Raw genomic sequence first — 26,503 nt, 5'->3', positions numbered from 1 at the left:
ATTATTGCTGCTAAGAAAAATGGCAGGATCATTATTTAGAGAGGGGGGTCAGAGTAAAAAAGATGCATCAGGCCTTCAGCTTTTACTATGCTTCCAACTTGAAAGATATCAGAAGATCTCTTCAGTGAGTTGTACTATTTTTTGCTTGTTGGGTAGCTCCCCTTTCCCTCCTTTTAAAGTATTTGATAACTGGCTGCTTGCTGTGAGAGACATGACTTGCTGCGCTGCTGGTGGAAGTGATGGAAAGTCCTGTTTCACTACTGCTTAAGCTGTTAAAGAGAGCAGCATTCAGCATTAGACTTTGGCAGCTGAAGTATTGCCATCAACAGATTCATTTTGTGTCTAAAGGCTTTAGGAGAGGGAACCAGTACTTTGGGGGGCTATGGGGGGGATGGAAATACATGTGAATCAGCATGCTGGTCCTTCCTGTAGTTCAGAATTAAACCTTTCTCTCCTCTGTAGTTCAATGTAATACTCATCTTTAGGAACTTACACAGATAATGAGTCTGTAGGGATAAAATGTAACTTTGAACACTTCCTGTGTTTGGTTGCACATAATTGGCATTTCCTTGGTTTTATGAAATGTAAATTACCTGTCTGTAGTATCTCTGTGTTTGGTCTGGATCAATTTAGGAAGTAGAACCAAGGAGGAGAAAGTGACAAATTGAAAAAATAGCATTTTGGAGAGCTATTCAAGTGCCGAAGGGATAGGATTTCCTAGGTTTATTTCTGTGCAAGTTTAAGTGAGAATTCCCTCCCCTTTTTCACCTTCTTTAATTTTACTTTTTGCACAGTCATTAACCCTTTTAACCTCTAGTAGGTGGTCTTCTGTTTGCTCATTTTGTATAATTCTGCCCACAAGCTGATGGGTATAAGCTATCAGTTGTTTAAGAAGTGCTTGTTAATTTATTTAGGTTGCTAAACTTCTGTTTAGTTATTGTTTTTTAGCTTAGTGGAGGTGATAGCCTGGGTATTTCCTTTCTTTTCTGAAACACCAGAAGTTAAGCCACCCCATGCATAACCACATCATTGTGGCAAACATATTCTGTTCTTAAGATACTTATCTTATACTTGCAAGACACAGAAATGAAACTTTGACTGGGCAACAAGCAAGATAACTCAGAGATGCAATGAGATTCGACAACACAATTGATCAGATAAATTCAAGTATTCTCATTGCATCTGTGAGTTATCTTAGTACTTTGTCAGTTTGGCTAACGCATGTATCTGCTGTTTGCTAAAGGAAAGAAAAGAGTGTTGGTGTATGTCTGTGTGTACCTGCATACATGTATATGTACATTTCTATGTATGTATTTACATGCTTTCTAAAGGTGTATATGCAGTTTCACAGTCTTTCTGTGGCCCTCTACCACTTTAAGACAGAGTGCTTTGCTTTTGAGTATCTTTGATTTCCATTATTACATTTTCACTAAAAGTAAACACTTGGAGCTTATTGAACAGACACCTTCATTTATGAAGCACTGATTGCTCTTGCATATTCATAGTTACTTTCTTTTATGAGGACATTTATTGTATTTGTCTTCAAGATTGAAAGAAAAACCACTGAGAATGTCTTTTAGCATAACTGAAAATCCATGTGTTATATTAACATCTAGTATCTTGCCTCTGTTGACAGTCTGAGGAGTAGTGCACCAAGACTATCCGTTTGCTCTTTGAAATTAAGGAACCTATATATGCATCTCATGGAAGCTCAAGCTTGTTCAAAAGGAAAAGAGACTGTAGTGCAGCTTGTATAGTTGTTGCTCCAAAAGCTTGAGCTATTAGCTCATTGAATTCTGGCATTAGTGTGTTATAGTGTCACAAGTACCACACATTTTCTGCTGGGTTAGGTATACTGCTTTATCATCTGTTTGGTAGGTTTTCGTTCAGAAACAATTATTGGGAACTCATCACAAGACTTGCTAGAAATGTATTTACTGTTTTATGTTAAGTTACATTACGGGTAGGTTTTTATTTTTTTTCATTAGAAGTACTCTGATAGCTTTGTGTTGTCATTGGTAGCAAGAAATTATTTGTGGGTTGAATGAAGAAAGAATAATTATAGTTAAGTGAGAGTAGCATGGTTGCATTGTTCTGGCCCACAAACAATTTGTGCTACATGAAAGAGAGTTCCTCAGTGTTTGTAACAAAAAATGAAAAATTTTCAATAAATGGCTTAACATTTTTTTTATGTGTGTGAGATTGACACTGAATGGAAATAACCTTCTCTCAGGATGACTCTGTAAGTGTTTTGAGAATATTCAAGTAACAGTTTGCTGTCTTCCTCCAGAGTAACAAATTCGCCTTAGCAAGCCTGAATAGTTGGAAAGGATGATGATTGGGATTCCTTCAGCTGTTCCAAACTAACTGCTGAATAAGTCAGTGAAAAGTACCTTAAAAACTTTCTTATTTATAGTAGAGAGGGGATCTTTTCCAGTCTGTCGTGCATTATAGGAGAAAAGCCAACACTTCACAATAGGTTGTTACCCTGCCCCTTCCTTCACTTAGATTCTGATGATCCCCAGCTCTCTGAGAGGGGCTGCAGTACCATTCAGCTTCAGGCTGAACCCCATTCAGGGCCTGAACAGAGAAACCCAAGGACTTTGGCAACCAAAAGGTGGCCTGACAGGATGGTCCTCCATTTAGTAGTCAGCGTTCAGCTTACCCAAACCAGCTGCTCCTAGTGACACTGGTTTGTTTGCATATCCTAGTGGTTGTGACTCTGCACCTTCTGTCAGTGCAGTTCTACCTTCCACCAGGAAATCACAATTCCAGTAATACAGGTAATACCAAAATTTCAAGTGGAGTGGAAATTCATAGAAACACTGAAAATAATGTGCTTATTTAACCACTTAGATCTTGTAAAATATGAATACATTACTTTTATTTCTGAACATTAAACAAATTAAAAACTTTGCTGCAGTTGATGTGTTCTTACCAAATGTTTTAAGGTAGGTTAAACTGCAGCTTCTCAGGGTAAACTTTTTAGTTAAATTTCTTTGGCTGGTCCTAATACAAAGACAGTGTTTTGCTCTTCTAGAAGTTAGTCTGCTGTAGATTTGATTTCTTTAAATTAGATTAAAGTTGCTGGAAAGAAATGGATATTAAATTAAGGAACAGCAATCTTCATACTAAATAGAGGAAGCGTGCTTGCCTTGCAATTCTACAAAATTATCAGGGCTGTTATAAACAGTCATAAATGTGCTCACACAGTGTCCTGTGTGAAAACATGGAAGATTTTCTGGACTTGAGTGCTCTCCTATGTGCTCTGTGCTCTGCAGGAAGGAGGTTTGGGTGCTTTGGGCAGACAGCAGCACAAAAATCCTGCTGAGTAAGGAGGTGCATGGAGGTAGTGAGTAGGAGTGATGGAATATGTAGTGTGCCTTAATGTTTGCTTCTTTATAGCTCACAGGCTCAGCCCTGCTCAGGGGCAACTGTGTGGCTTTGAGCCCTCAGTGGGGGAGGGAGAGCTGCTCACTGAGGTCACCCCTGTGGCCCTTCTGTCAGGAACTTGCCTCTTCTGAGGAGGGCTCCATGAACCCTGGGCTCCCCTGGGGAGGAGAAGGGAGGGCATCCTTCTTTCTGTGAGTGACCTGAAGCATCTGTAGTTTGGAAGGGCCTGCAGGATGCTGGACAGAGGAGGTACAGGAGGAGCATGAGTGGGTCCATAATTCACTGACTGTGGGTGCATTGAGCAAGAATTGCTCACAGGAATGGCCATGGGTTGGGAAACAGTCTCATCCTGCACTTTGAAAAAGAAAGCAGTTGGACCTGTATTTCTTGAAGGGTCTGAGCCTGATAATATGTGTTAGGCCTGGTCATATGACATGGAGTATAAGTTTGTGGAGAGGCTGAGTGGTACATGTGACACACCTGAGGGTGGTGGTGCCATTCAGAGGGACCCTGGACAAGCTAAAGGAGTTGGCCCGTGTGAACTCATGAGGTTAAAGAGCTAAGTGCCAAGTGCCACACTTGGTTCAGTGCCACCCCGAGTACCAGTACAAGCTGGGGGTGAAGGGATTGAGAGCAGCCTCCTGAGAAAGGCCTGGGGATGCTGGTGGATGAAAAACTGGACATGACTAAGCAGACTATGTTCACAGCACCAAAGCAGTGTGGCCAGCAGGTCAAGGGAGGGGATTCTGCCCCTCTCCTGTGCTCTGGTGGGACCCAAGCTGCACTGCTGCATCCAGCTCTGGGGCCCCGGCACGGGGAAGGACATGGACCTGTTGAAGCAGATCCAGATGAGGTTCACAAAGCTGATCACAGGGCTGGAGTACCTCTCCTGTGAGGAAAGACTGAGACCATTGAGCTTGTTCAGCCTGGAGAAGAGAAGGCCCCAGAGTGATGCTATTGTGGTCTCTCAGTACTTAAAGGAGTCCTGCAAGAAAGAAGGAGACAAACTTTTTGATAGGGTGTGTTGCAGTAGGAGGAGGAGTGAAGGTTTTAAACTAAAAAGATAGATTTAGATTGTACTTAAGGAAGACATTTTTTACAATGAGGATGGTGAAACACTGGAACAGGTTTCCCAGAGAGGTGGTGGATGCCCCAGCCCTGGAAACATTCAGGGTCGGGTTGGATGGGACTCTGAGCAACCTGATCTAGTAGAATAGGTCCTTGGGCCTTGCTGTGGGAATTGGGTCGGATGATCTTTAAAGATCAACCCAAACCATTCTGTGATTTTATGAAATAGGAGTAATATGGATGTAGCTACCGGTAACTAAGTTGCTACATCACTTAATAGTGTGGGTCTGTTGAGTTTGCCAATCTGCCTTTGTTTCAGACCCCATGATGTGCCACACCTTGGGCAAAGTGTTTTCTTCTGTACCTGGTATGGACAGAGAATGTGTACAATCTTATGTACACACAAATTTGATCTTTGGTTGTTTTAATGCAAAGCCAGAGGGACTGGAACTAGATAATCTTTCAAGTCCCTTCCAACCCAAACTATTCTGTGATTCTATGAAAAAGGCTTATTTAATGTTCCGTAATAAATTGAGGAACATTTAAAATGCAGATGAACATGAAAACTTTAAAAGGTAACAAGGAATAGTTAAAAGGAGTCCCCATTATTTTTGTGGAACATTTTCACCTGTAATGTGAACTGTCATTAAGGGCTCCATCTGCCTTTAGCAGCTGTGACTGAAATAAGAGCATAAGGGCTTAATCAGAAAAACATGTTGAAAAATGAGGACCGAAAAATCCCAACTCTTAATTTGTTTTGTTGGAGTAAGCAAACTAAGCTAATGTTACAGGGTAGTAGACAGACAGGATAGTAGAAATTTTAAGTAGAACTGTATGCTTGCTGTTTTAAATAAAGTATTAGGGACAGGTGCCAAGAAACTAAGATCCAAATTTGACCTCAGATTTGACCATTTCAGTAAAGAGAAATTAAATAAATGCCATTTTGTCATTTAATGTTTCAACTTTTCTGGGGCATAGCTGTCATTCACATAATAGGAAATTAAAAAATAATAAAGTTCATTTTATCTTTGTCTTAAATGTAAGTGTCAGGAAGAGGAAGTTGCTGTTTATCAAATAGAATGGAGTTAAAATCACACAATTCTATTGAGTATATATATCTTATATAAAGATGTCTTGTTCTTGATGATGGGTGTCTTTAAGCATGGGCTAGTAAGTGAATCCAGGAATAACTTTATAAGGCATAGTATACCTTCCTTACTTCAGAGTGTTGGTTTGCAGCATCTCAAAGGTACCCAAATCTGTTGTTTTAATGTACAAAAATCAGACAACTTTTTATAGACTGTTGCTGTAACTGTCTTCTCTCTTAATATTTGATCAGGATGTATCTCCCTCGTTAGTGTAGACCATAGCACAGTTGTCAGAGGTCACATGAGATGCTTCAGTTTTGAAGCCAGTCAATGACTCTTTGTTCCGTGTGGTAGAAGCCCTGGATGATCCAGTGGGAGGGAAGGAGGAGCTCCTTAACACAGGAAGAAGTCCTCTTCAATATCTGTCTTCCCAGTCTTGTTTCTCAGCCTGCTCTTAGTCCCTTGGAATTCTGGTAGACTATGCCTCCTTTCTCTTTTTCCCATAAATTGCTTTTTGGAGCTACAGAAATGACCACTTTCAAATGTACATGAAAACCTGTAGATTTTTATGGAAATTCACTCCTCTTATTGATTTCTCTGTGGTAAGATGAGGTTAAGTGATAATATCTGGTCAGGATTTTCCATTAGCAGCAAAGAATGCACAAGTGCCTAGACTCAGGAAAGTCACCTTAGAGATATCAGTTGTATAACACAAACTTTCTTTCTTTTTAAAGAGTCTGTAAAGTTGTAGTTTTCTGTAGGTATCAGGCAACAGACTAATTGATCTGGTGATCCAGTCCAAAGTCAGCTAGCACTACTATTTCCACCTTCAACCTTAACCAAACTGAAGAATGTGGCCTCTTTCATGTACAAGTTTCTTACACGCTCATCTAGATGATAAACAAGGGAATCTTTTGAGGTCACATCGGGAAATACAACAATAAATGTGCAAATATGGACCAGAACCTAAAACTTAGGGCCAACTGCAGTTCAAGAGCAAAAAAGAGGCTGATAAAAGCAGTCAGCATTATCTTTTGCAAAATAAAGGCTTATAAGCACTGGTGTTATACAAGTTTTTATTTGGTTTTTCATTTGCTTTTTTACCTTACACAGGTCCCTGTTGTACACAGTTTTGGTCTTCCTTTTGCTTCCAAAATGATATAGTTAGAATTTTCCTTAACAACTAAACCAAGCATTTTAATATATTTTACTGGAAACTGGGTAAGGTTTTCTGAAAATGTTAGCATTTTTCTAAGGTAAAGTAAGGAAGGACTAGATTGACAACTGATTTATTAAATTAGATGTTTCCAAATAGGCCAAACTTATATGTATGCACTATAGAGGAATTAGCTGAAGAAATAATTGAAATTTTATAATTAAAGATTGAAGACTGTTGAAGAATGAATACAACTCTGTAGAAAAATGTGGTGTCCTTTTTTAACCTACATTTAAAGAGACCTGTGAGATTGTTAGCCCAGCTTAATGCCCAGAAAGATACTGGAAAAAATGTGTTATGAAATATCCAGAGGATGATGTGTAGCAGGGATATATGGGGGAGGAATCTGTGCAATTCAGACCAGTTGGAGAGTGACAAGAATGCACAGCACAGGTCTGTAGGTCCAGAAAACTCAGTCCTTGTGGGCATCAGTTGTTAAACAGGAACTGTCTGTCTGCTGTGAAGGATCTCTAGTCCGAGGAGAAATTAGCAATAGTTCAGTGTCAAACCCAAAAGATGTATTAGCTGTAAGGCTTAAAATTGTTCTGGTCAGAGTCTGTTAAAATTCATAATTTTCATTAAATATTGCAGCAATGACTGCTGGGTGTGTTTATTACAGTTTGCCAGTCTGAGAAGTGCTGTTCATACTGAGAAAGTCAGAATTCAGAATGGCCCTTGAGAACTGAAAGGAAAAATGCTAAAATTCACGAAGAACAGGAAAATTGGCCACTGTTAGTTATGGGGAGAATTTTCTTTGGTTTTTTCCCCTAGGATGATGTAAACTGAGTTAGGATGTAGTAAGTGTTAAGAGTTTTCCATTCTACAGAGCAGTGGTGAGGCTTGTGCTGGATCACTGTGGTCAAAATCAGGTACTATGCTTGAAGAAAAATGTAGACCAGTTGAAGAGAATAAGGAGAGAACATCAAAAGTTACTTAGAAATACAGAAGACAGGAGAACAGGAGCATTTGAAAGGTCTGAGTTTATACAGTATAAAGAAAGTAAGATTAAGGCATGAATAGTGTTAGGAGCTATAAAATGCTGTTGCAGAAAAGAAATACTCTCGTGGGGAAGTAACAATCATGAATTTATGAGAGGGAAATTTAGGCCACGTGCTAGCAAAGGGTTTTGAGTAGGAAGAATAGAGAAGTGCTGAAAAATGACTTGGGGGCTTGTGGAATTTCCATTACTAAAGGTTTTTAAAAATAGATGAGAAAAACGGAGAAGCAACTAAACTAGAACTGATCCTGCCTCTAGGTAGTAGGATAAACTAGCTGGATGATCCCACCCATCTCTATTTCCTATTACGTTTCTTTTTTAATCAAGTTACATCCCAAGGCTCCAATTACATGCATTTCCACACTTTTTCCTCATGTTTAGCTTTTAGGAGGAAGCAGTCAGTCTCCCGTGTTAATGACTAGACTTTTTACTAATCTTACTCAAGCTATCCTCAGAAGAATCCTGATGCTACATATGTACGCCAGGTCTGCATCAGTTTTCATAGGGAATGGTTAAAAATTGGAGCACTCTGACCAGAATTAACAGTACTGAGTAGTGTTTAGTCATTCCATTCTATCCAAGTAAACCCCTCATTTAGAAATTAATTAGTTGCAGTCTAGTCAAAAATATTTGGAGCTTCTGAGCACAAGAGGGAGAATGGAGTTCTCTAAAAAATGGGTTTCCTTATTTTTATCCCCAGTAGGCTCCAGTAAGTAACTGTTTGGTTTATTATTTATTACGCATTATTCATTGTGCCATCTCTTTTTAGAACTCTGAAGTGATTTGTATGCTGTTGTAGAAGGTAGAGCCCTATTGTCTGTCAATGTGCATGTTTCTTGGATCTCATTTTATTTGTAAAAATAATAAAAAATTCTACATCTTAAACTCCTGGTCAGAAAGTTCCATTATTCCCTTCTGGAACGTGGTCTTATGTGAGGAAAAAAACATACCAAGCACATCCATTCTATTATTTAAATTATTCCTTGGTATTATTTGGTTTGAAGATTTATTAGTTTTTTTTATATTCCTTAAATTATTCATAAAGGGTAGCCATACGGTTTGATGGAAAAAGCAGTACAATGAAACCTTATTTTGCATTGCCTGCTTATTTCATACAAACTGTTCTTCAGTGCTTTTTTTTTAGCAAAAGCTTGCAAGGTGCTGGGAACCTTTGCTGTCTTTCTTTCAACATCCCCTCCCTCCTGGTTTCAGTGGGAGGGAAGAACATCCAGGACCTCGCCACCCTCTATGCCCGGGCATGGTTTAGATGACATAATAAATATCCTCCAAGCGAGATGGAAATGAAGAGGCAAAGGTCAGGAAAGAGAGATGTCATTTCCAATAAAATATGAAAAGTGTATGAGGAATTCCTGATGTAGAGAAGAAGAGAATAAAAGATTGTTTTAGGTGATTTATGGGATTTTCTTTGGAATCCCACAAGACTACAAAGAAATAAGGGCAATTGCTATACTGACTAAAATATCCATGTGTATGTCAAGTGTCTGACAGGAGTCAGCAACAAATACTTGACAGGAAGGCATAAAACCTTGCAGTAAGCAGATTGGGGAAGGATTATTTTCATATACTATGTCTCATCCTCACCTCTAATATGTATAGGTTTGCTTAAACCCTGAGGTATAAGATTTAGTGTTTATTCTAAAAGGTTTCTCATTGCTGTAGGTATGCAGCACTCAACATTTCTATTATCGATATACTTACAAAATTCTCTTCAGACATTTTGGCAGAGAATTGGTCTCATCAGCATCTTGCATCAGTGATCTCTTAGTCTGATTTTGTGTAGATTGATGCTTCTTTTTATAGCTTTTGAATTTGACATGTTCTGCCTTTATTGACTCTTCTCTCTTGTTTTGTGTTTTTGACTCATGGCTCACTCTTCTTTACTTGCATTACTATGACAACTACTAAAACCTAGAATATCTTTTGACCAACTGCCTTGTTTTTATTAAATTCTTCGACTTATCTCTGCCAGACTGTGTAGTGGATTTGGCATTTTAATGTATCTGATTTCTTGTTTAATTGCACGAATCTCTTGTGTAATTCAAGTCCTTCGCCAAGACAGCCTGCTTAAAATATGAAATACAAAATGGGTCTCAGGAAAGGTCAGTTTTGGTGTTAATATTGTAGATCAGTGTGAAGCTTACTTGACTCTGAAGAGCCTGGATTTTAAAATACATGATAGTCCAGTGTCAGATTATTGACCAATTTCTTTTTGTTTCCAGCTGAGCTGCCAGGATCATCTGCAATCAAGCTCTCCTCCTTGTATGATCTTCCAGCTCAGCTGGAAGAATTGTACCAGCAGGGCTTTGTCTTGGCTGCTGTCCACCCTTTTGTGCAACCAACTGATGAGAAAGAGAAAACTCCCCAGGAACAAATCTTCAGGGCTGTGCTTATCAAGAAAACAGAAAGGTAAAGCACTTCCAGTGAACTGGGATAAAAATAGACAATGTGATTTCCTGCTGAGTTTTGACCTACATCAGGAAATTATAGCAGAGTTTACTGTGCAAGACTTGATTTTTTTATGTTTTGTGGGCTTGAATAGGCTTAACATGTTCTTCATGTTTACAATTTGTCTGCAGTTTGGCAGGCAACTTAGAGAATAACAAGTTGAAATATGCTCTGTATTTTGGGATGTGTTGTCATGAGAGGCAAACAAACAAGCCCTATGCATGACAGTTTGTGAGGATGGTCTTGTTGGTACCCTTTAAAAATTTATTAGATTAAAGTATGATGGGAGAATTGTTTGCTTAGAAAAGGCATATTTTGTGTTTAGATGGTTACAGTTAATGCAATTAATTTGAGAGCTGTAGTACTAACACATACTTCTTAAATTTATGCCTAGACTTTAGGCCCTTCTCTCCTCTAAACAATACAAGTTTTAGTCAGTCCAAGCTCCATAAATAAAAAGATTGCTTTCCTGCTTTGTGTACTTATTAAAATATATTAAGAATATTTTATATAAAGTCAGAAGATGAATAAAGAAACAGGAATTCTGTTCTTTTATGTGTTAATGTGATTTCTAAAAAAAATCTATAGGATGTGCTATAGCCCAGAAGAAAATGAAAATGTGGATATTTGTAAACAAATGATTCGTGGTTAATTATTTAAAACATAATTTAATATTATCTGACCACCCCCACTTTTGCAGCTACCTGTATTGTTGCAGACATTCTCTACAGTTTCCTACATCAGCTGCATTCCCCAGTCCAGCCCTTCTTACCATGACCAATTCTAAAGGCTGGCAGATTATTAAACCTCCATCTGCCAATCCTAGTCCTTCTCTTTGTGCTGATGCTTGAAGGAAAGGATGTAGCTGGTTTATACTTCTATTTAAAAAGCAAACCATTCACCATTCAATTTGCTCCAGCCTGGTAGCCAGTTGATAGAGGTTATGGATAGAGTTGAAATTCAGCCTCTGACCTAGGGAAAAATTTCTGCATTTTGTTAGCAACTGTATGTAAGCATTAGGTGTCACAGGCAATTTAAGCTTCTAAAATAACTCTTAATTTGTCTTGATTTTAATTTTAATAATACAGAACTTCATGGTGGCTTGCCTGTTGTTATTGTTTAAATGGCTTCCAGTTTTATGGTTAAAGCATAGAATGTTTGGCTGAACAGTGGACTTGTTGAGTGATGGTGGGCTGAGATTGCGTGGTTGTGGGGCCTTGTCCTCCCTGCCTACACAATACCTTGCTGCAAGCAATGAAAGTATTTACATGCACGAGTTTGTAATGTTAAATAAGTGCTTAAGGACTTCTGTTGGTTCGGGGTCTTGAGGGTTCAACATTTTCCAGGTCTGAGCTCTGAAGGCCTGTCAGGGAAGAGCAAATTTGCTCAGTGCCACTGCTCTCACGCTGTGTCCAGTAGATCACATCTGTGCAGAGTGATTGTGGAAGAGTACAAAATCTTAATTGCCTGCTCACTCACTTGGGTGCCAGTGTCACACACTTTAGACAGCTGTAAATGACTGTACAAAATTGAAGACAGTAGAGAGTCTTGAACCAATTATATTTCCTTTTACAGTCACAGTCCGTTTCTCTGCATTTTCTTATCTGTCATTTTTGACTGCCTAGGGAAGCGGAAGAGACGTGGTGAAGCAGGAAAAAAACAAGTACCAGAAAGGGAAATTACATCAGTTTGATGTTTCATGTAGCTTAAATGTTCCTGAGTTTGGCTGAGAGTATGGAAGCAGCTTCTCCCATAGTGTGTGGGTGCAACAAATATTTGCATTGCCAAGTGTGATGAAGAAGAGTGGGTGTTGCACAGATTTCGAATAACTATGGCCTGTATAGAAACCACCTGTATCTGAACTGCAAGTTCATGTCATTCCACAAACAGCTGGGGACTAAAAATATGTAACAGTATGAGGAAAAAAGACATACTGTTAATTTTTTTAATTAACCTTTCTCATTACACTGCTGATAACGATGAAATTATATTTTTCCCCCTGAGGACTGTCAGGTGTCTTGTCATCTCAAGGCAGTCTCTGTGTATCACAGTTAAATCATGGGTAGAAATTAGGTGTGCTTTGGCTAAGATCAGATGAGTGTTTATTTCTGTCATAAGATTTTAGGAGTAAAAGTAATCGAGCCACAGTTGTAGGATCACTGGTAACATTTATGCTGTGGAGTACAAATCCATCCCTTTGATGGTATGGTGTTCATGGGGAGGAAAGAGTTATAGAAAACTCTGTACCTTGGTGTGGGGCACATCCTTGGGCTTCCTGGGCACTTCCTGCAGAACACCTGAGGCTGCAGCTCATTTCTCACTACAGGTGTTTCACCACAGGTGGCTCCAGCACTCTGCACTTCATCTGTCCGTTGTCTGGCAGATACCAAGTGTGTTTTGCACCTTCCTTTTTTTGTTCTCTGAATGGAACAGAAATGAAATTGTTGCATTAGTGCCTACAGTAATGCCAATTCCACCTATACAGAGACAGAACTGAATGCTTAAATTAGTCTTTAGTCACTGTTGCACCTTTCTGTGTCAGCTTTATGGTTTAAAATGAATACTGTTGATTTGTGGTTTGAGGACTTAGTTTTATAGCTCTGCCTCCCCAAAGGTAGGAAGAGGCTATGCCAGCTGCAGCAGATGATGGGTATCAGGAACACCATGCTGTCAGTGAGATTTGCAGTGCCTGAATTTGTTCAACAATAAAATGGAAAAGGTAGTGCTGAGGCATATTGTGCATTAGAATTCATGGAAATTACCTGTTAGTGTTATTTTTATCCTATTTTGCCATTGTCCTGTAGTTTCAAAATATTCCTAGTGAGTCTGCAATGGCATTGTATGTTAAGGTGACTTTTAAAGTCACTTCGATAGCTTTCTGTTTAATCTGGTATCTCTGGCTTTGTTATCTTGGCTATGTAATCATTTGTGGTAAATATGGAAATAGGAGTCATTCCTGCTGTAGGACGTTTGAAGAAACACAACCCTATCATATATGGAAGCTGTACATGTTGAAAACCAAGGATTATCCACCAGAAGTGTTAGGGAAGATATGGAATTAAAGGACAGATTTTTTAAAAAAATCAACAATGCAATTGTTTGCAGTGCAAAAGGCATCAACGTTCAATTTAAGTAAGTGAAATAAACGTAGGTGTGTTTAACTCTTTAAAGGCACTGGGCATGAAGGTAGTCTACCAAGTTGTTAAAAAACCCTGCCATTGCTCTAATTAAATTCCATATAATAAATTTAAATATTTCTTTAGCATCTAATGGCATGGTGTACACTAAGCAGTTGATTGGAAAGTGGTTTGAAAGTCACATAGAATAGAGTCAGATAAAAGAATAATAAATTCAACGCTCATGAATACTTTCCCCCTCTAAATTTCAGTGGACTTAACTAAAAAGTAGTTGTCTCTTCTATTGTCTGTGCTGAGTTGTGAGATATGTGGGTTTCTTGAGGAAGTAATCTTGAAGAATCTTGTATCACTTGTGTGAAGAAAGCTCTTTGAGCCCAGGTTTTTGCCGATTTTTTTTTTTCTGAATTCAGGGAAGGCCCCAAGAGTGAAGCGTAGGTGTGGCCTGCTGTTCACACTCATGCTTGAGAAGAGCAGATTCACACTGATTTACACTTAAAATCTCAGGAAAGGGAATACCTGAAAAGTGTGAACGTGTGACAGTGGGTCTCTGCTGATGGGAGGAACGGGGGAAGGTCCATGTACTTGGGAGGTTCTGGCTAACCAGGGTGAGGAGAGTAACACATAAGTTGCTTCCATTCCCCCAAGGAACAGAAATCAGTAGTTCTTTGTGTCTGCAATAACCTTTTTCTCCTTGGCCTTTTATTTCCACACACACTGTTTTTTTTTCTTTAACAGTCTCTGTGCAGGTGTCTTGGGTGCATTCTTATTTTGGACAGCTTGTGGCTGTTGCAGGTTATCTGTTTCCTGCAGAGAAACTGCTAAGTCAGCCCCTGAACAAAATTACAACAAAACCATAGCACAAAGCAGCTTTAACTTGTTCCCAGCAACCTGTAGTGTGATACCCCTGTCTGGTATCTTAAAGTTTCAAAATCCAGTGTCAGTTAAAATGTCTTGTTGTCTCTTTCTAAGTACTCAGCACTGGGAAGCAACCTACATTCTCTTTTACCAGGAAAGGTGCAGGGTCTGGGCTCATAGACTGTCTGCTCATAATAGTTTTGACATGCTTGCAGATGCTTATTTCACCATGATAGAGAAGCAGGGGATATAAATGGTATTCCGAAGAATTTCTCTCCATTGTTCCAACTGTGTCTTAGGATATACCATCTACAAGTTTTGCCTTCAGTAAATAAAGCAGCCAACAGGAAAACATTGCTCTGCAGAAGTCGACTAAGTAGTTTAATTTAATCATAATTTTTTTAGCGTTTCTAAATGTTCTAAATTTCTGTTTTGACCTCAAACAGCTTTGCAGCTGTTTTCCCTTTCTGCAGAATAATGAGGTGTCGGGTGTTGTAGAGATTCACTTGATGAGATGATTCTGATTCTATTTCTGTAATTCTTGTGTCTCTTAGTCCTGACAAATTCAAGCTATCGTCAGTTGGATAGCAAGAACTCTGTTTATCTGCAAAGGAATATGACAGACTGGGTTCAAAAGTTTAATAGTAAACAAAGATTTTTAGTTTCTTGATTTTGCTGGTATTTCACTTCGGAGTTTTCACTTTGGTGAAAGTAGGTACTTTGCATCAATACAGTATCTTTTTATTTTGAACATAAATGCATATGTGTCTGTGTCTATTTGGTTTTCATGTAGGATTTAAGCTTGAAGATGAGAAATATCTGAATTTACCTTCATGAGCATTAGGGATCAAACAGATTTGTGTGCAAACGTAGTGTGTGTTGTTGCTCTCAGCAGGCTGATTTCAACTTCATAATATTTATTCCATGCCCAAGAGTCAACAGATATCTTCCTTTAGCTCAAAGGACAATGGTTTGAGTTTTGAAGGCTTGTTATCTGTTACAAGTTCAAAGAAATACATATTTCCTCACAATGGCTTTTAACAGTGACCCAAAATAAATGTTCTTTCATCTGCATTCTGAAAATTATAAACATTGCACGTTAAAGATGTCTGTGTATCAATACATGCCCAGACTTTTCTCAAGAAACTTTACATTCTGTAATTAAAAAAAGTTTATAAATTTTACTAACTAATAATACGTATTTCAGTGATAAGTTTTCCTATAGTAAAGAAAATGTTTCGGTAATAACATTAAAACAGTGTCACATGGGTTAGACTTGAGGCTCTTAGGATACAATATACCTGCTTTTATTTTTTTTATTAAAAAATGGTGTGGTTTTTTTCTGTGGATTTTTAGTTGTTGCATTCTTGATTTTAAGATACTTAGTTTTGCTGGAAATTTAACTTGAAATTGTAGAGATACCAGCTGCTCATGTTAACCACTTTGGTGTGGTTTTATTGGTTTTGTAATGTAGACCAGTTTGTTATGAGTGTACAGTTCTTGTTTGAATGGTAAATCTATTCCTGTGAAGTGGAAAATATCAAAACTGTGTTTACATTCTTAGCATCATCTTAATGAAATAGTAATTTTATTGTGTCTGGGAAGTTTACAAGTGTGTTTTGGCTTGCTGAGCTCATGGGCATAGGGAACTTCAGGGAAGATTAGGACCAAATGTTGGCTTCCTCAATTCCTTCTTGTATCTGAACAGGATTGGAAATCCAGTTTGTAACAGACACCAAGTTGTCAGCTTTAATAGTTACTGTGTAAGTTACTGGTTCTCCACAGCTGGTTATGGTTTTTCTACCATGAAATGGTGCTTAACAGCAAACAGCTGTGCAGGAAATGACAACCTAGTGAAACAACCATTGTAACATATTTTTGGCCAGTGAACTTCCAAGTATAAGTTAAAATCTTATTTATTCAATGTATAATCTTCTTGTTTAGTGGCACTAGAAGCCCTGTTTAGGATTCGGGATGACACTTTTTGGAAGTCTGTGGTCTTGAGCAGTTTCCATATTGGTAAAATTTGAGGGTACCCTCTACCCCAACCCCACCAGGCTTGTGAATGCTGTCCCTCTGCACTGCACCAGGTAGACTGAAATTCCACCTCAGCTCTTTGCCATCCTGTGATTAAGGTTGTCCATGGTGAGCACTGAGGTTACCTACAGTGGCAGCAGAGCCCTCCTTCAGGAAAACTGTTAATGATAAACAATGTATAACAAAGAAAAACAAATGAAAGCCCAGGGTTGTAAGTTGCAATTAAATTTTCTGGCAATCTCCATGGCCAGCCAGTGGTTGTCCTCTCCTGGGGTGGGAAACTGCAGGGAAAGTGCTAGTTTTGTTCATGCTGTCCCTTGTGTTCCCTCTCTGGTATCCCAAAATGTGTCACAGTGAGTACTGAATGTTGTAGTGCGTCTGGATGTACCAGCTTGTCCAGTTCATCCTGGCTTCCAAGAAGGGTACACCATTAGTGTATCCAGGTGTGCTTCTTTCAGGGCTGGACCTTTTTTAATGAACCCAGGGATTTTTTTTCATCAGAGGAATAAAACCCAAATGTTTGCAGGAATGAAGGGAGGAAGATTCAATTTTCCAGCTTAGGAGGAGGAAAAGAAAAGGAAAAACTTGATGACTGTGCAGCCAGAAGAAAAGGAAGATCTTTAGAACTGCTGGAGCTTACATATTTTTTTGACTAAACTGATCTCAGCATTTCTCTTTCTCTTCTGCTTTTTTTGAGAAATATTTTATGATGGGAAAGTGAAAATCAACTTTACATAAAACCATTCGTTTAATTTACAAATATTTTATACGTTGGACTCCCAGTAACATCCTGTGCTATAAAACTTGTAAGAGACTCCAGGGTATGGATTATTGGTTATTTCTCACGATTGACATCAGTCCTTTTTTCAGAAGAGAGAAGAGGAATTCAAGTGCACAGAACTGTGCTCTTTGGACTTTTTCTCTTGCTTCTGGGATCTTGATTGATGTACATTTGTCATTAGAAACCTATTTCACGGTTTCTAATGAAAGTGGTCCTGAAAGTAGTCCCATTAAATTAATAAAACTAATGCTACATGAATTTCTGTTAATACAGAATTTACCTGTACCTATAATTATCTACTCCTCTATGGCTATACTAATAATATTCAAAGAGTCTAATGAGAGACTTTTATATTTATGACATACTTTGTGATATATGTATGAAATCCGCTGTTTATTGCATAGAGTCTGGAAACAATTCCTTGCCCACGTAGCTTTGCTCAGAATATTATTTTTGTGGTCTGTGACATCCACAGGTATTTATGATTTTCACTTGAAAAGCTATGGCATGTGTTCTGTTTATTTGTTTTTGACAGAATAACAGGCTTTTTAAAGTTTTCCTAAAAAGGTGAAAACTACCAGTATAAAAAAAACCCCTTTCTTTTAACATATATAGACATAATTTACTTGAGAGCATGGAAAAATACTTCTTGGAAATACAGAGTCCTTCTGTTGGAAGATTTGAACTAAGGACTTTATGGCACTTAGTATGATCTGTTATATGTGTTCTGTAAAATAATGCTCATAACAGAGTGCAATTGTATTTGATGCCATTTCTTTCATGAGCCCTAGTGCAGAGGCAGCCCCCAAACTGTTACAGAAGGAATTAATTGTCTCCAATTAAATATTTCCAAGCAGCAAGTGTATTTTAAAGTAAGTGCTCCTTGAAGGAGTTAAACAGGACATTTTAAGCAGCTGCAGTAATAATCACTATATTTTTATGCATGTAATCTGTATCTCAGATAACTCTTACTCCTTTCAAAGAGCTTGGAAACAGGTCCTCAAAAAAATTTCACCTAATCAGAGCTCAGGGAGCTGTTCAGGAGCAGGAGAGGAATTAGGAGAGAGTGGTTCAAGGCCAGCTTCTCTCTTCCTTATACCTGTCTGTAAACTTTACCAATATAGGTTGAAAAGGATTTATTTTTTCAGGTAGCCAGGGGATTTAAACATTAAAATACAGTCTTTCTCATTCTTTCAGAGTAATTATAATAGTGAATTTTCATGTGGGTCACAGCAGTGCCAGAGTTAGGAACAGCCTTTGCCAAATGGGTGGGCACATAAAATAACATGACACATACTTAATTTCCGGGGTTTAATATCTTGACTTTGAATTTGAGCTCTAGCATTTTACAGTCTCAGGGAGGGGAGTGGCTTCCTCAGCTGGGCTGGAAGGGACCTTCTCTCCAAAAAGGGAAATAGTGGAGATGTTTGTTCCTTGCATTTGTAGTTAGTGCAGTTGTCCCATTAAAATGGGATTGGTTGTCTAAAAAGGTTTGGTTTGTTGCTGCCTGTTGCTGGTACCACACTTCTGGTTTGTAGTTATACAACAGCCAAAGCACTTGAGAGTTGTATTTGCTCCACTTGGTGTTGTATGGACTTGACTTTGCAATATTGAGTGGCAGTTTTGATAGTTCATTGATTGCTTGAGCATTAGAGAGCCCTAGTTCATATTATTTCTGTCTAGAATGTGGCTAGATAACATCAGAACTACTTTTCCTGTTAGTCATATTCAGATAAAAAAAAAAAAAGTAGGTCTGGTTGTAAGTACATTAGCAGGAAGGCTTTCTAAAGTTTATTTTTACGTTCTCAAGTTCATCTGTGGCAGAAAATCTGCACAGAATGGATTTTCTTATCTAGGACTTTAGAACAGCAAAAATGGTTGTCTGCAGTACACGTGTTGTCCCTCTCAAAATGATTTTTTATTTTCTTGACAAAGTTGTTCTTGCTGCTTAAATTAATTTATATGTGCCTGTTGCAGAGGAGTAGTTCTGGAATACTGTTAGTCCCCCAGTAATGACCTGTGTAAATTCTATAAAGATGTTTGGAGAATTTTCATGAATACTTTAACTTGTATTTTAACACTTTGTTAAAATTTTTGTCCAGAATGAAGTAGAGAATGGAACCACAGGTTGTAAGAAGAACCTAGAAAAGAGGGAAAAAACAAATAGGGAAAGGTCTTCAGTGTTACCAAACAATGCACAGTCTGCTGCCACCTGTTCAGGTGTAAGTGAGAGAAAAGAAATGAAGTGAGAGTGTAGCATGTGTGAAAGTGGGAGGATCAAATACAGCAAATGTCTGCAGTATTGCCTAGGAAACACTGCCAGTTTGCAGTCAGCAGCCCACGCATCGCATGGCTCCAGGGAACTGGAAGTGTCTCGGGAAAGCCCCTGGGACCATCTGTAGCTGAAGCTACGTGTCACACAGTCCCAGTCCCCAGAACAGGCCTTTTGCACAGGCTTGCTTTTGCAAGCATGGCGAGCCTGCAAGCCCCTGTGTTGCTGCTTCCTCAGCACTCCCAGTTCAAACTTCTGTACCTGTCCTCTAGGTAGCCAGGCATCAAACAGCTGCTGGCCAGGATTAGTTCTTCACTGGGAACTAGATCTTTTGATTCTCTGGGAAGTGTTAGATAACTGCTTTGTTATCAATTCCAAGGATGACAGGCTTGCTTTTATTTTTAATGTTCTTCCATGTGTTCTTCTGAAAAACTGAGATGAAAACTGCTTTCAGTAGCACTGCCTGCAGACTGTTTCTGAAGATCATTCAGTATAATTTCCAAACATACCCTTGGCATATTTTGACCAATACCTTATTTCCACAGTGCTCATTTGTTCAGCGAATGCATATGGCAGATGCCATTTGCTTTGAGTTATTTTAGGAATTAGTTAGTCTCTTCAGAAAGAGAAGGGGACTTCAGGCACAGCTTTACATTTCTCAAAAACATATCATAAGGTAAGACTGAAGGTTAAGCTATTCTTTCTGGATATCATGAGTTCTATCACCTGTGCATCTTCTTGGTGTTGGCCCTAGATGCCAGGCTGCCAGAGTGTTTCTTGGACAGAAAAAGAAATCTGGAAGTCCCTGAAGCATGCCACCATCTGCAGTCATTGGTGTGATCTGCTCCCCTAGCATGTGGGTCAGATACTGCAGCTGCCACTTGTCAGAACTCTGAAGTTTTGTCTGAAATTTAGCTCTCCAGGAGAAATAAATGGGATATCTGGGTAACCAGTTGTAACAACAGAAATTGATCCTTCTTTTCTGTCTGCCTCTTTAGGTCTTCAAAAGGTGACATCAACAGTGACGGATATGTGTTGGAGGTAGAATGCTGCTCCTCTTTAAACCACCTTTCAGAGAAAAAGGAGATCCCTGATTTTATTAAGAAAGTGAGTAAAAAGAAAAGGGGGAGGAACCCCCAAAACACAGTATGCTTTTATTTGCACTAAAATTACTGTTTCTAGTTCTGTCAGCTTGGCAGTAGGGATATGTATCACTTGGACCACCTGAAATACTGTGCTAGAATTTGCTGGTTTGTAATTTAAAGTATCTGAATGGCAGTTATACTTCTTGAGAGAAACAAGTTTGATCCTATTATTATTAAAAAATTATTTGTAGTGTCACAGGAGAATGACCTTCCACAGATGATACCAATGTAGAAGATAGTCCTACAATGTACAACATTTTATGTTGAAACAATATATATAGTTTCTGCTTTAGTGTCCAGATATCCTATTGGATAGTGTTTTACCTAAAAGGCCCTTTACCCCCAGATTATTTAAGTTTTGTTTCAGTATCACATGGTGTTTAATAGAGTTGGTACTGATAACCTAAATACTTTTGAGAACCAGAAGAGTGTTGATTTCAATTAAGTATTAAATATATACTAGGGAATTTGAAGAGAACACTGCAATTCTTCATCTATTACCTTCTTTTTAAAATTATTTTTGACACTATAATATTCTGCCAGACCGGAAATTAGCAGGTTTTGTCCATTCTAGTGAAAATAGATTCACATTGTGCTTGTTTTTAAATTCTGCAGCATCTGTTGTGTCCTGTTGCATGTTATATAAACTAGCACTGAGTAGTGTATTTATTTAGCCACAGGGTGTGAGTAGGCATTCTCCCTTAGCTTTAGTCCATTTGCAGTGATAATAGTTAAGAAAATTTTTAGAATAAACTACAGCACAGGCTTTATGAGGTTGATGGGGACTCAGCTTGACAGACTACAATGATCTTCAGTCTTCCATTTTTACTGTGAATTGTAAGAACTGGATTAAAAATAATGCAGCTGTAACTATCTGATAGTTATATATATATAGATTTTGGTATCAGAACAAACTGAAGTTTTATGAACACATAATAACATTCAAAAATGTGAGCCTAAATTTTGTTTCAGGTCGAACTGTGTTATTAGACTATTATTCTGGTGTTATCTTGGATTATTTCAATATATTCATACTTAGGAAAAACTGGTGTAGTTATTGTGTACCAGTTTCAACATGTTTGATTTTGTTCTTCCATTCTTTGAGTCAGAGTAGAAATATAGGCATAGCTGTCACAACTGGTAGCAAATTGTGCATCATTGAAACAGAAAATGTCTTTGCATTTGTAACTTCAGAAAGAGTATGGATAACATGAAAACAAAATGACAATCCAGGAGTCATCTTATTTCCATAAATATCCAATTCTGAGACTCTTTAGAATGCTTTTCTAGACATGGAAATGTTTCTGTTGATAGAAGCCATTTGATTATGGGGTTATGACAATCCCTTTTTGAAAGATAATAATTTAAATTTTAATAGCTAGAATGTATATTTACTGTTTCTCTGTAGGTTGAGTGTGTCGCTCATCCTCAGATGTTATTTGATGTAGAGAAATTTGAAGTTCTTTGAAGCTGTTGCTGTCAGTGCATGCTGTGTCACTGTATCTGATTATGCACATTGTGAAAGTCTCAACACTTTTATGTAAATCTAACTCAGGAAACAAGACTTGTTTGGGAGTAGGAATTAATTGTCATATTAACTAATTTGTCTGAGCACAAAAATATCCATTGCTTTTAAGAGCATATAAACCAGATGTTTGCAAACAAGGTGAATGGAAAAATAAAGGATGTTCTTCAAACAAAGTAGTAACAAAAAGCTGTTAGAGAAGGCAATTCCTTTCTTTAAAAAATGAACAGCCTTATAATTCCTCTCAATCTGTAAAATACAATTGAAGTTAATAGAATGTTTTAATTGAATAGGAAAATAGTTTGTCTTTTCATAGGCTTTTCAGAACAGAACCTTTTAGCACAGTTTTACCATCTTAGTGTATTGCAAATTACTGTATTTAAAAAACCCCAAACCAAATAGAATAGCCGTATTTTCAAAACAGAGTAAGAAGTCAAAATTTTCTCCCTGAGCTTACTAAAAAAAATTCCTATACACCGAGGAAATTAATTTTATTAATTTTATTGTACACTGCTGAACAAGTATGACTTACCTTGAGTTTGAACAAAGGTACAATTTTAATAACTCTCCTAGACTGACTTTTTGTTGCATTGAAAATGTACATAATATTGAATATTAACTGCTTCCTTCTGCAAACACAATACAATTTTGCAATAGGTAATATGTGCTTTTCTTCTATAATTCTACATAAATATCTAACAAAGAAGTTATTTCACCTGGAGAATGCTTCTTGCTCACCAAAACAAAGTGCCTCAGTACAATGTTGACTATAAAACATTTAGGAAATGCCAAAGAAGACTCTCTGGTCAAACCTTTGTTCTGTTGCTAAAATCTTTCTGTGCTGCTGGACTTTGTCCCAGTTCTCCATTCTCTCCACTGCTTTTCTGCCATGATTTCTGGCTATGGTAAGACAGGGAGCATTTAAATATTGGGGACATGATACTGCATAAAATACTTCCCATACTTTAAAATTACGTTGACATCACCACACTGTGCTTGTTCTTTGATACCCATGTGGATCTAGCATGACTTAACCTGTCCTAGAGAGCTCAAACAGTCCCATAGTGTCTTTGATACATAATTTGTGGGCAATGAAAGAAGTAACTAAACTGTTGTGTATATATTGTACTGCTGTATTGGTATTAACACTCCTGTCTTTTGCTCTCAGGCTAAACAGAGATTAAAGATTTGCTCACCTGCTTTTTAATAAGCAAAGCTAACTTTTGAACTTTGATCACTGGGGCTCAGATCATTCTGAAATTGTTGAAAGTAGAGATGTTACTTCTAAGATACCATATTTTGTAGTATTTAGACTTATATCTCATGTCAAATAGGGTAGCCTTTAATTACTTCCTTAGTTGCTTTTTGTTTCTGTGTATCCTGTTACCATTTTTTCATCTGAGAGTGTTCTCTGGAGTCTATGGAGAAAAGTAAGGGAAGGAGGAGCTAGGCTGATGTCCCAAGTAAAGATTTATTTTGGACACACAGTTATATATGAATGCCAGATATATTTCTCATGACCTCTGTTTTCTGTATCACTGATACATGTCTAGAATCTGCAATCTGGTATGTGTCTAGAACTGTAACAGGCAGAAGGTTTTACTCTTATGTACACATTTTTGCCATGTTGGTGACAGGTTAAGAAATGGAGGATTCTTTCTGTACCATGTCTCCCCAGTTTTGACTTCTTAAAATTTAGGAAGCACATTTTTGTATCCTTGGTTATCTCCTTAATAATGCACCATCATAGGGAATTCTTGTACGGTATCTTTGTTCAGTGTGGCACCATTGCAGGATTCACATTTCTTGTCCCTGTGGAAGTAGGAAGCATGATAAGCACAGAAGAGCATGGTTTAAAAATGGTGCAGCTTAACTGAAATCCAAATGCAGGCATCTTTCTTTTGTGTTTTTGGCTAGACACGGATCTCTCTCTGCTGGTCTGTTCTTACTTGCTTCAGAAATGGGTCTGATTTCTTCCAGCAAACCTAAGGCAGTACAGATGAGTAATTGGCTCTGCATTTTCAGAAGTGGACTGATTCCACTTGTAACAGGAGTGCCATTGTGAAACACCTTTGAAATGCTTATTGTGCCATGAAGTCTGCTGGATGAGACAGTCTGTGTCAAATCTGCTCATTACTGTTCCTCTCTTGTGTCTTGGTCAAGTTCAGTGAGTACAAATCATTACCATCACTGGCTCCAAAGCTGCCAGTAACGTGCCAGTCCCTTAACTGATCCTCAGAACAACTTCTGTAGTCCAAAGCACCCCACAAATCATCTTGACTCCTGCAGATACAGTGACTTTGCTGGTAAGTTTCTTGACATCTATTTTATTGCCTAGTAATAGCATTGCTGGGCCACGGAAGCGATGGTACCTCTCAGACATTAGTGAATGGGACCCCAAGGAGGAATCTGCCAACAGAATACATTGCAAGGATGCTGCTACCCATGTTCTTGATCTAGAGTTGGCCTCTGAAAGAGTGACCCCCAGCTCTCTCTGGTACAAAGGCAAGTTGAGCAGAGAATTGCACTATTTTGAAAGAAAAGCTGTACAATACTGCCACTTGTGTGAAGAACTCTCATCCTGCATTGCGGAAAGGATCTACTGTATTTGAGCCCTCTTGACAATTTTATGGAAAAGTAAATGTTACCAGGAATAAAACTGGCATGAGGTATGCCATTAAAATGTTTCAAGTGTTAGTTTTTGCTCTGGAAATTAATATGCATTGCTAAACTGTAGTTGAATTCAGTGTGCTTCTGAGGGGCGAGACATTTCTTGGAGCAGTTTGATCCCCCTGCTATCTGCCCTCTCTTCATTGGAGGGAGCCTCAGGCAGGAGACTGGCTTAATGGCTGGATAAGGAACTACTACACCCCCTGAAAAACTACAGGTCACTGTCACTGCATATTTCTCTACTTTGGTGATTTAATTAAAATATTGAGATCCTTATTTTCTGCTCTTTTGATTTTTTGCCCTTACATTGACCTGTAGCTGTTTTGGAGTTTTCAGAATTGCTGCTGTCTTAGTTCATATGCATTGTTTTCTGGAGAGTCATCAGCGTTACGGTTCTAATTGGTGAAGAATTTTTGTGTTAGTACTGCTCTTAAAAGACAAGTTAATTCTCCAGCTTCTTTTAAGTTGCAAGATAGAAGCAGGCTTAAGTATTTAGGGCGACTTTGGTTTCTCCACTAAAATAACAGCTAAATACTTACAGAAATTTTCAAGAGTTTTTAAAATCTTTTCCATAAATGTTTCTAGTCAGGGGAGTGATTCACTTATTTTCTACATATTTACTCACATCAGAATGAACATTTGTTTTGTGTGATCAAAACAGGGGGCTTCACATATCCGTATCTTGCGTGAAAGCGATATAAAATGACTCTGAACTCTCAGCTTCTCTCTCTTCAGCATCTAATTAGGAAATGGCAAGAGGATGTGGAAGATGAAAAACATATCAATGTCTCCCTAACAATATGTATTTATATTATTGGTTTTTTTGTTAACAGCATGACAATGAAATGAGAGGACAAAAGTCTGCAATTTCCTAGAAAATAATTAATGTGAACATTATTGATATTATAATTTTTTTACTGATAATAATAAGAATAATAATAAAAATGCTGGAGTTCATATAGCTGTTCCAGCATTTGTCTTATTCTTGTCTCTTTCATTATTTATTCTTCATGTCTTAACTTTACATTGAGATTTATTTTTTTGGAAGGAACAAAGAGATGCAATTTAAGGGTTCTTAGCACACTAGTGTGTTGGTGGATTTCTTGACTCAAATGCTGCAGTCTTACAGGGGTCTCTTCTGTGAAGTCTGTGTTTGCTTTGTTGGTACCAGGGGACCATAGATGGTTATTGTAATCCTAAGCATTATTCTTTATTTTACATATGTTTTAGCTGGTCTGTTCAGAAGTTTCCTGCAGGGTGTACAGTCAGAGCAGGTGGCAGTAAAAGAGAAAAAGGGGAAAATTGAGTCTTTAATACTGCTCAGAGGTTTGTTCTTCAAATAAATAAGCAATTCAGATTTATCTCTGTGGCTAAAAAATGACCCTTCTAGAGTCTTGTTTATTACCTAGGATTATTTACCTAGATGAGATCTCAATCTCTTCTAAAATAATTTCCATACTTAAAACAAACCCAAAAAATCCCACCACAAAACCTCCACTCTCCAGGGTATTTGCAAGAGAACAATACAGCACTATTTCTTTAGTGCATTGTAATGAAAACCATTGCTGAGCACTTAGCTGAAAGCTTTGTTTTCTGCATGTTTTCAGTCAAACACAGCCCCTGGTTTGTTTTCGTTTTTTTAAGTATTTGGATGTTAGCTGTAGATATGGTCATGAAGTGGAACTTAAAACTCAACATCAATAGTTCATCTGTTTGTAATCTGCTGTGATAATATTTATTAAAGTGCATTTTGTTAACATTTTCTTAGTGTATATATAACAAGAGATGGTAAAAAATAGCATATACTCTATTTTAAACAGCCTGGTGTGAAGGGAAACATCTGTTCCTGCTTA

At 38.0% G+C, this 26,503-nt stretch overlaps 1 protein-coding gene across 4 annotated transcripts in view; it reads left to right on the top strand.

The window, feature by feature from the left end:
• Positions 1 to 26,503, top strand: part of RFTN1 (raftlin, lipid raft linker 1) — a 95,517-nt gene that overhangs the window by 30,477 nt on the left and 38,537 nt on the right. For 2 of the 4 annotated variants that reach the window (XM_064413675.1, XM_064413695.1), the window contains exons 3-4: positions 10,003 to 10,189; positions 20,309 to 20,417. In XM_064413675.1, coding sequence (XP_064269745.1) covers positions 10,003 to 10,189; positions 20,309 to 20,417 — 296 coding nt within the window. Of the gene's footprint in view, positions 1 to 3,611; positions 3,643 to 9,851; positions 9,883 to 10,002; positions 10,190 to 20,308; positions 20,418 to 26,503 lie in introns of those variants that run through there. The other 2 variants (XM_064413685.1, XM_064413680.1) reach the window with 2 other exon arrangements.

This window comes from Passer domesticus, chromosome 1, assembly GCF_036417665.1.
Source record: "Passer domesticus isolate bPasDom1 chromosome 1, bPasDom1.hap1, whole genome shotgun sequence".
NCBI lineage: Eukaryota > Metazoa > Chordata > Aves > Passeriformes > Passeridae > Passer > Passer domesticus.
This window is presented reverse-complemented; position numbering and strand designations above follow the sequence as displayed.